General features: G+C 38.5%; 1 protein-coding gene across 1 annotated transcript; it reads left to right on the top strand.

The window, feature by feature from the left end:
• The first annotated feature begins 4,562 nt into the window (after window positions 1–4,562).
• On the top strand, window positions 4,563–10,285 carry LOC104872370 (olfactory receptor 13). The gene is given in 4 exon segments (XM_010638610.1): window positions 4,563–4,773; window positions 4,776–5,464; window positions 7,478–7,671; window positions 10,192–10,285. Coding segments are annotated over 4 exon segments (1,188 nt in total).
• The last annotated feature ends 911 nt before the right edge of the window (window positions 10,286–11,196 follow it).

Here is an 11,196-nt window from a genome sequence, read left to right as displayed (position 1 = left end):
ACACACGGCTGTAAGACACTGGATTGTCAACAACACCCTAGAGAAGTGGAGTGCTCGTCTCCACGAAGACACAGTGATCGTAGTGGCAGCCTGCTCTGATAGGTAGAGTCCATAGATTCGTTCCTGTCTGTGATTGTTGAGAGAATAGGAGCTGGCCATCTGCTTCTGCAGAACGCTATCCTTCCCACAAGGATAGGAATAGACGTCATCGAGGAAGGAACACATTCGACAGTGAAGTTTCCTCCGTCCTAACGCTTCACTTATTCTTCTTGAGGACCGCGCAACAAGCCCCAGGTGTTCCAAACCACTAACACAGCTGCCCATCCACTCCAGATCTATGCCCAAGGATGACAGGTCTGAGTTTGTATTGAAAATGGTCTAAAAAAAGAAAATAATCTAAAGACTTAGAGTTTAGAAATTATTCATTCTTCCACCCCCAGTAAAATAGACAACAGTAAAAGAAATATGGCTGCAGGAATTAATTTTATTTCACTGCCAAATAATAACTGGACATGGATCTTTCCATCTCCCAAGTACCTCCTGAATGTTTGGGACCAGAGCAGCATAAAAATTCATGAAACTATAGAAATGTTCATATTTGGATCCAATAGTGATGTGGTCCCAGGGTATGGCCTTTATATATGCATATCTCTTTAGTTATGAATGTATTGGCTGTTTTTTGCCTTAGACTCTAATGATCTCACTATCTCTACACTTCCACAGAAACAGAAATAGACTCATGGTTTTCAAAATCTAAAATAAAAAAATTTTAAATCTCAATCACTTTCGCAGTTTGTACCCAGCTTCCTCCACAATAAGCTAATCCTCCGCTTCTGTGTTGATCCAGCAGCTCCTCAGCTGATAGCATTTTATGAAGAAAATGGACATTTGGAGGGCCAGCCCTTCTTTTCACCCTCTTGTTTTCACCACCAGATGAAGTGATTGCAGGCTTGGCTGTTTTCTCACTTCAGCTTGATGTTTTAGCTATATGCCCAATACCTGGTAGTTTAGTTCTCTCCAACCCACCTCATTTTTTACATACAAGCAATGAATAATCCTAAATAAACTTTAGAAATAATCCAATTTACAAAGGATTTACCAGCCCACATGTCTGCACTTCTCAGAAATTCCGACCCAATGTAAATTGTGAGCTGACACACGGCTGTAAGACACTGGATTGTCAATAACACCCTAGAGAAGTGGAGTGCTCGTCTCCACGAAGACACAGTGATCGTAGTGGCGGCCTGCTCTGATAGGTAGAGTCCATAGATTCGTTCCTGTCTGTGATTGTTGAGAGAATAGGAGCTGGCCATCTGCTTCTGCAGAACGCTATCCTTCCCACAAGGATAGGAATAGACGTCATCGAGGAAGGAACACATTCGACAGTGAAGTTTCCTCCGTCCTAACGCTTCACTTATTCTTCTTGAGGACCGCGCAACAAGCCCCAGGTGTTCCAAACCACTAACACAGCTGCCCATCCACTCCAGATCTATGCCCAAGGATGACAGGTCTGAGTTTGTATTGAAAATGGTCTAAAAAAAGAAAATGATCTAAAGACTTAGAGTTTAGAAATTATTCATTCTTCCACCCCCAGTAAAATAGACAACAGTAAAAGAAATATGGCTGCAGGAATTAATTTTATTTCACTGCCAAATAATAGCTGGACATGGATCTTTCCATCTCCCAAGTACCTCCTGAATGTTTGGGACCAGAGCAGCATAAAAATTCATGAAACTATAGAAATGTTCATATTTGGATCCAATAGTGATGTGGTCCCAGGGTATGGCCTTTATATATGCATATCTCTTTAGTTATGAATGTATTGGCTGTTTTTTGCCTTAGACTCTAATGATCTCACTATCTCTACACTTCCACAGAAACAGAAATAGACTCAATCCTCTGCAGGCTAGAAGAATAACAACGGTGGGTTCTTCATTTCTCTATAGGAAACATGCTAGTACAAGTGAGACCTACTTCCTCATGCACTGTGCAAAGCTCTCATGACAATTGGGAAGGCATTCTGTGGAAATGATGAATTAATAAAACCTTTCCTTTCAAAACGCAAGTTGAAGGGCCAAGATCCTTCCTTGGCTGTTCTCAGATAAGCAACAAGCTATCTGGGACTCTCAGCAGATTCAGCCACATTGCAAAAATGTTTACCTAATCTGCATGAAGATTTATTGGATTCCTTAATACAGCAACCATCTCTAGCCACCCAGGTTTCCTGATTGTCTTTGTGAGTTCTGGTTAAATATAATTTAAAGTCATTTTTTTGCTTATTTTTACTTTAATGTCATGCCAAAAAAAAAAAAATATATATATATATGCTCTCTTGATGCTCAAATTCTGCTCATTAGTACTTTTAGATAATAGGATAACCTGATTTAAAATATTAATGATCTTCATTATATCAATATTACTCTAATCAATATGTTAATGGTTTATTTTTCACTGATAGCTATTTTAAGGGGAAGTGATATATATGTGAAAATTACTTCCTGGTGAAAACTTAATATTAACAAAATAGACTTACATTTTTATTTTTAAAAATTGTGCATAAAATGTCATATATTGAAGTACGCCAAGTAGATGATTATACAAATGCTTATTTATTACACATAATCTTATGATGCTACAGACAATTTGAGTAGCTCAGAGTTTTATTTATGGATAGGTCCACTCTAAGAATAGTAGGTAAATAATAGGAAATCAGTAAATACTTGTATATTATTTTATTTTCACCATTCTGAATAAGCCACTTACCTTTGGAATGGTAGTAAGAGAGGTCCACGGTAAATGAGATAATATTTTATGATGTTTTACTCTCTTCAATTTATAGTTTTATGACAATTTAAATTGAGGCCTATTACTTATACTTGCTATCTCCCAGACAAATTCCCTTTATGTAAAATGTGAATAAAATTTAAGCATTAAGGGCAATATCAAGTTTGTATTTCCATTTTTACTGTGGGGTAATAGAGTTTGAAATGTTATTTAGATCAATCTTGCAGAGATTTTAGAGACCCATTCCACAACATTGCTCATGGAAGATAAGCCTTTGCCAATCACTTGCAAGGAAGCCTAAAACTATGCAGTTTGTCAATACTAGATCTGTGCCAACAAACATCACTGATTCTGTTTTCTTGTCTACATGACAATGCAAAAAAAAAATACAAAGCACCTGTTCAATCATTCACACACCCGCTTATTCAAAAACCAAATAACCAAAAATAAGGCTTTAGACTGAACATGTCTTTACACTTACATGAGAGATTTGATGACATATTTATTATGCAGGTAGAGACTGATGCCAGGAAGTATGTGTAACCACATATATTAAAGGTGAACAGCCAATGGTGCATTTGGCTGCTGGTATATTGAACCTCAGCTTACTCTGCCTTTATGGAACCCTTCCAACTCAACATCTAACATTGTCATTTGATAACTCTGACCCATATGCATCATCAGCTGGGGCTCATGGTTTCTCAAATAAAAACTAATTATGAATAATATAATCCAAGAAAAAGCAAAATTTCTTTGATGAATATGGGGCAGCTTGCTAAATTAAAAAAATTAAAATAAGATAAATGTTTTTTAATTTTACTGAGTTTATTGGTACTTTTTAAGTATACAGTATAGTTACAATTATCATTGGGATCTCGTACTTTTACATGACAGACCTTGGTTCTCATTTTTTCCCCATACCACTACTCTCCCTTTACTCCCTCCACCCTCTGCTGTTTACAAAGACTTTGTTTCCATACTTTCCTTTTCTCATACTTTTTCTTGTCCCTTTTTCCCTTTCCCCTACCCTTCCCACTTCCTCTATACCTTCAGCCCTTTTCTTCCTGTTTCATCTTATCCATTATACAATTTAGGGGAAAAAATTATCTTGAATTTTTAGCTTCATTAAAAATGTTAGAGACATTAAAAAAGAAACATGTATACAAGTGCATGTAAGATTTTTTAACTTACTTTAGGATTATTGTTATGGTTTATGTCTACCTGTCCCCCCAAAGCCTCATGAAGGCATAGGTGAGGTGTGTTTTGGAGGTGGCAGGATCTAGAGTGTGTGATGCTGGGATTAAGGAAGACCTGGCCTGGTTTTAAGTGCTACCCATCCTAAAGGCAGGTAGCCCAAATGGAACAAAAGGGACAGAAAGGAGGTCTGATGCCGCTGCTTGCTTCTTCACCACTTAGTTGCCTTCTGCCTTCTCCTCTTTGCCATGAACTCTTTCTCCTCTGCAATGCCCTTGCACCATGACAACCTGCCTTGGAGCCAGCCAACTAGAGAAAGAAATCTTTACAAATTGTAAGCCATATCAACCTTTACTCCTTTAACTTTGGTGTCAGGAATTTTGTCTCAACAATAAGAAAAGTAACTAAGACAGTTATCAAATAAAATCTTTAAACATTAATTTAAAATGTATAAATTCATTTCATCTGCTGAATATGTTGCTACCACCATAAAAGAGTATTGAGAAAATAAGTTAGCATCCATCTGTGTTTAAACTCTTCTCTTAAACAGTGATAATCACCTCAGTTTCCTCTGTCACAGGGATATGGGGAATGATACCACCTCCATTACAGAGTTCATCCTCCTGAGATTCCCTCTTAACCCAAGGATGAAGATGTTCCTCTTTGGCCTCTTCTCCCTGTTCTACACTTCCACCTTGCTGGGTAATGGGCTCATCCTGGGGCTCATCTGCCTGGACAGCAGGCTTCACACCCCCATGTACTTCTTCCTCTCACACCTGGCCGTTGTGGACATTGCCTAGCCTGCAACACGGTGCCCCAGATGCTGGTGAACCTGCTGAACCCAGACAAGCCCATCTCCTTTGCGGGCTGCATGACTCAGACCTTTCTCTTTTTGACTTTTGCTATCACAGAATGTCTCCTCTTGGTAGTGATGTCCTATGACCACTATGTGGTCATCTGCCACCCTCTGCGGTACTCTGCCATCATGAGCTGGAGTGTCTGCATCACCCTGGCAGTGACTTCCTGGACCACTGGATTTCTTCTGTCCCTCATTCACCTCATGTTACTTTTACCTTTACCCTTTTGTATGTCCAAGAAAGTCAATCACTTCTGTGAAATAATGGCTGTTCTTAAACTTGCCTGTGCTGATACACACATTAATGAGAACATGGTCTTGGCTGGGGCAGTGTCTGTGTTGCTGGGACCATTCTCCATGATTGTAGTCTCATATTTGTGCATCCTCTGTGCTATCATGAAGATCCAGTCAGGAAAAGGTAAAAGAAAAGCCTTCTCCACCTGCTCCTCCCACCTCTGTGTGGTTGGACTCTTCTATGGCACAGCTATTATCACGTATGTTTCACCCAGATATGGGAACCCCAAGGAGAAGAAGCAATATCTCCTGCTGTTTCATAGCCTTTTCACCCCTATGCTCAATCTCCTGATCTATAGTCTTAGGAACTCAGAAGTGAAGAATACTTTAAATAGAGTTTGGGACTAGAGGGGCCTTTGTGAAAAAACTGTAGCATCATGGTTAATAGTGACCAAGGAAGTTATCATTTGAAAAGGGTCCTAATCATTCAGAGAATGAGCATTACTTCAGACATTTACTTAAAATAGAACTATCTTCTGCTGTACCAAAGGAAGGCTGAATCAGTTGATATGGGGTAAATTCTAGAAATCTATGTCTTCAATATTATCAGCAGCAAACATACTGCAACTAGTCAGTAATGAGGCCAAGATTTGGAAGGCACCATTCCCAAACAATGCCTTATGTAATATCTTCATCAGCATATGACCCTGCTCTCTATCTCCCAAAATATTTTCGTCAGGACACTAATTCCTACAGAGGACTTTACAAACAGGTGTGTCAAAATAAGTTTGTAAATGATTACATATTAGATGTCTCATCTTAAATTAGGTCATGATTTGTATTAGCATAGTGAAAGCTATAAAAATTGTTTATAAAAGAATTCTATTCCACTTGTTACCACTGTTTCTCAAACTTATGCTATCACATGACATTTTTTTCATACACTTACTAAGTTTGGTGGAAAAGGAGATTTTTATCTATAATTAACTCAATGTGAATATGTTCTAAAACCATCTTATGGGGCGAATAACTTTTCCTTGCAAGGAAAATGTTACACCAAATGTAAGTCTAAGCACAGTACCCCAGAGAAGAGTGTAAGAAGATATTCTCTGTTGAGTTACAGAAAGTGAAGGTTATTGTTTCTAATCATCAATGTTGGATCTGTTAGAGATAATGAATCCAAACATCACCTTCACATTGGACTAGCATGCATTCATAAACCACAAGAAAGGACCACATTCAATTGCACAATCTTTCATTTCTGAGACTTCAAATATATATATTTGTCAGCACTAAAGATGTATGTGACTGAATGGTAAAATATTTGCCTACCATGTGTGAAGCCCTGGCTTTAGTCCTCAGCAACACACACACACACAAACACACATGCGCGTGTGAATGATTCTGTGTATGTTTTTTCATGTTTACATACTACATAAAATCAATATATATTTTTATTTCAAATTTTAAAATAAAACCCAATTGCATGAACTTGGAAATATTTCAAAACTCACTACCAACACAGCCAAAGAAAACATGTAATTTTGAAATGATGAACTTTACTAGGTTTAAATTTGTTACCATAAATATATTTGATTTCTTCTCATCTTTAAGGTTTTGTTTACTTTTATACTCTAAAGTACTTTTATAACTGGTGGGCATATGGAATTAGGCATAAGTCCTAAGATGACTGTTTCAGACACGTTTCAGGTTGCTACTATATTTTCTCCTATATTTTCCTGATTTTCACATTTTCTTTAGGTCTCCTGGAACATCAAAAGAAAGAGTTCCAATATTTATACAAAGCCAACTATACAGCAAGGTTTTTATATATTCATAAACAATTATTTAGTAGCCCCAAGTGTGTTTATCCTCACAGTAGACGTGTAGAGGCAGAACACACTTGCAACCTTCACAAAATTTGATAACTGTGGGACATTTTCCTTAAATTATGCTGTAACATTAGCATGTCAAGGAATGCACTATCAGGAACTAATTTACAGCATGACTGACTGATATGAGATTTCCAAAATTATACTTTGACATGGTTATGTCTGGTAAAATGATAAAGTGAAATACAAATAAATATGACAATGCCTGAAATAGAAAATTTTCTCAGACAACAAGCTTCAAGGGGAAGCTGCCGTGGAGAGAATTCTTTCCTCCTCCCAGGAGTGATGGAACACAGAATCTCCTCACTTCAGAACAGAGATTAGAGGATATATCCAGCAAATGACCTGCACTCATGGTCTGTGCCCTGAAGACCTTCCCTCCAGAAAGATCCTAATTGGTCCTCCAGAGACACCTTGGTCCCTCTTTCACTCCCCAGTCTGCCCCACATCTCCCCAAGCAGCTCTCCACAGCATCTCCACACATACGTGTGTTACTTGCAACCACATCCCTTTTCAGGGTCCTTTCTTCCCACTTCTGCTGCAGCAGAGAGGCCCAGATGACATCACAGAGAAGCTGAGCTGCATTCTTGGTCACACTGGTCCTACTTCCCAAGACTCACCTGTTCCCTATGGAGACCGGGAAGATGGCAGTGCAGAAAGGCCAATCTTGCCAACTGTCCAGGGACTGCAAGGAGACCTTTCATCCCAGAGGTGTGCTGTGTGGCTGTCTCTGTTTCCTAATTGAGGGTCCTGCTGGGATGAAGACAGAAATAGAAAAGGGAAATTGCTTGGTCCCTTCTTCTCAGCAGAGACAGGCACGGACAATGTCTCATGGGCCAGGAACCCAGTGAACCCTCAAGTGCAGCCAACTGGGTTGAGCCCTAGAGAATCAAACCTCCTCTTCTGAGGATTCTACTGCATTTCAATCAGGAACAGAAGCTCAGGTCCTGCAGCTCCCACAGAAGCTTTGAGAAAACAGCACAGGACCTCCAGGTGCTTCCTCTGCTGAGATCCTTGAGACCAAGTGTGGGTACTGACTCGGCTGCCTTATTTCTCTGAACCACTAAATCCTCTCCACACAGGTTGTTGCGTCCAGTCTCAGGACAGTTATCACTCTGTTACTGCCACTCTTCATTTCAGTATCAGGGAAAGAGAGAAGTTGTTGGCATTAAACTTACATAGATATGCTCATCATTCCCATTTTATACACACACGCCTGGAATAAGTGTGTGCACATGTGATGGACAAATTATGTAACAGTGTTCAGGATTTAAGGATTTTTGACTCATTGGTGGGGGCACGATGGTACAATATATTTATTTGGGGATGATGACACTACAGAAACAAGTAAGAAATTTCTGTCTTATGGATTGAGATCAAATACACGGGAAATTTTTCCAAGTCAAAAGAATTAGACCACAGTATATTATCAAATGATGTTATGTTCCAAGAAAATTAATGTATGTTGGTTATTTCATAAATATGTCTTTAATCATTCTCAGTACAGTCACCACATATACTAAATTCATGAGGACATATATATTGTAATGTAACACAAATCCATGTGGATAGTTGTTGTATACCTTCCACTGGGCATAGCATTAAGATAGCATCTGGTGCCTAAGATATAATTCAGGAATCTCTGCACATGTTAGATTTTCTGTGGCTTGGAGGATGAGTCTTCCTTGGGGTGATAGAAAGAGTACAGGGACTGAGGCATTAGATCATAGCAAACTGAGAAGGATGAGACAGTCATTAAGACTTAAAGGGAAAAAAAAAGACTTAAGCGTTTAAGTAATGAGTGCCCACTACTCCCTTGTTTCTTGTCAGTAAACAGCCCATTCAGCTGAGCTCTGGGTCACAATGGGTGATCATTTTAGTGTCAGCCTCACCCATGCTTGATACAGAGAACAGAGCCTGCCAGCTCAGCAAACCAAGATTTCCTTTTGGAAATGCAGGAGCTATCAAGTTCTGCTGCTTTGTTTGTACATAAAAATGCTTTCTTTCCTAGAAATTTATATTAGTACATTAGATTCCTGGATGTGTATTAACCTGGTACTGATTTGACAATTTTTAAATCCTGAAGTCAAACAAATATAAGCTAATGTACATCTAAATGCCTAAAATGTATATTTGGAATGGGAATTTACTATACCCACTTCTCTGTCTCCGGAAAGAGGAACAATTTAATCTTTTTTGCTAATTGGTTGTCTTAAATTAATATTAGATAAATCACGAGTATTAAAAAACAAATAAAAATAGATAATATATAAATATGACAAAATCAAAATTTTAACAATTTTTGATCCCCTCAGAAGTTCTCAAGTTTTAAAAATCTTTGAGTATAGATCACCACGACTCAGATTCTTCCCCATGGTGCTCTAAGTTCCCTTGGGGAAAATCTGGTGAATTTTGCAAAATTAGTCTACTAATTACAGTGGACTCTATTATACTAGATCTAATGTAAGGATATCAATAGGTGGTTCTTTGTTCATTTGTTTTCACTTATTTGTCATTTACCAAATGCAAAAATTGGTAAAACTACTTACCTGTTTTAAAAAAAAAATCAAGATTGAAATAAAAGGGCTGAATTTCTGAATATATAAAAAAATAGATATAGATATAGATATAGATACATACTAAACACTCCCTTTTGTCTTACCATTTTGGTGTCAAAATACTATGCATTGCACTGTAGGGATTTTGTTTTTTTGTTTTGTTTTGTTTTTGGTACTGGGGATTGAACTCGGGAACTTGTGTTTGCAAGGCAGGAGGTGGAACCACTGAGCCAAATCCCCAACCCTGGAAATTAGGAGCTTTAAGTGAGTAAATTTGCTTCTTTCTTAAATTTTACATTTTCCCTTGACGATGTATTTAAAAAATAAATGTAAGGGCCAGGGATTTAGCTCAATGGTTCCTCTGCCTGCTTCCCAAGCACAAGGGCCTGAGTTCGATCACTGGTACCTCCCCCCGCAAAAGATATATAACGGCTGATAGGACAATTAGAGAGTGGATCAGAGACCTTCCTTGGTGGAGATGTTGATTACTGATCAGGCAAAGCATCAGCGTGGACAGCAGACTTTCAGCCACTGGGTGGTCTGCATGCAGGGGCCCCTTCCTCCCTTCCTCTGAAAGGCACAGCCATGGGCACTGCGAAATGTGGAGCCACTCACCAGATGTCCACACGCCACATTGATCAGTTCTCTCCTTTCACTGTCTTTCTCTACACAGGTTCCTCACAAACCTGAATGCACGTGAGCTCACTCAGTCACTCAGGCTCTCCTGGGCTACATCTGCAGGACTGTACCAAAACTCCTGGAGTTGACGTTTGGAGGTGCCCCAACTCACCACTTACATATTTCCTGGTTTTCTAGTTTTCTACATCTAACTTGTTAGTCTCATCAGTTACATGTGTACTTTGCAAGCCTATTTCTCAGGTTGCCATCTAATCTCCTGTACACAAACTCTTTTGACAAAGCTCCTGGACATCTCTATTGCTATTGATGCTAGTTGAGCAAGAGAGTGACCAAAAACTGTCCCAGTCTTCATAACAATCATGAAAAAGTAGCCAAGCCTCAAGTTATTTTGCATTTGTAATAGTAGTGACAAATATTTGATCTACAACATAGTTTATTGATGAAAATATGATATAAGCATTAAGATCTAAAAGTCAAATTACTTGATGTAGCATGCCTCTAACTCATAGACCAAATGTCTTACCACTAAAAAGAATTTATTATTAATAATATTCTGAATTGAGGTTTTATAGTGTAACTGATACACAGAAGTATGAATTTGGTGATGTTTTCTTTTTATTATTTACTTACAAAGTGTAAGTCAATTATCGTTGCTATGGTTGATCACTGCTTCCATTTAAACAGAAAACTACTGTGTTTTGAATTTCAGATATAGAGTGTTTGTTACAAATATGAAGTCTAGGATTAAGAGCGACAGGGTCTCTTACTTCCTTATTTTAATTCTAGGTATATCTAATCTGAGAAAAATCTAGAAAGAAGCTACTTATAAATAATGCATAGAAAATTATGTCTGCAGCTGTTTTTACATACATGTACCTGGGGCTGCTATGCCCACGCTCTTTGTGAGCAGACGGGAACACACTTACACAAAGAAGTACACACAGAGGACCGGAGATTTAGCTCAGTGGTTCCACTGCCTGCCTCACAAGTGCAAGGACCCACATTTGATTCCCCAGTACCAAAAAAAAAAAAAAAAAAA

This window comes from Fukomys damarensis, unplaced genomic scaffold (genome assembly GCF_012274545.1).
Source record: "Fukomys damarensis isolate Sample0158 unplaced genomic scaffold, DMR_v1.0_HiC HiC_scaffold_16, whole genome shotgun sequence".
Taxonomy (NCBI): domain Eukaryota; kingdom Metazoa; phylum Chordata; class Mammalia; order Rodentia; family Bathyergidae; genus Fukomys; species Fukomys damarensis.
The sequence above is the reverse complement of the archived record's forward strand: the minus strand, read 5'-3'. Positions and strand labels throughout refer to the sequence as shown.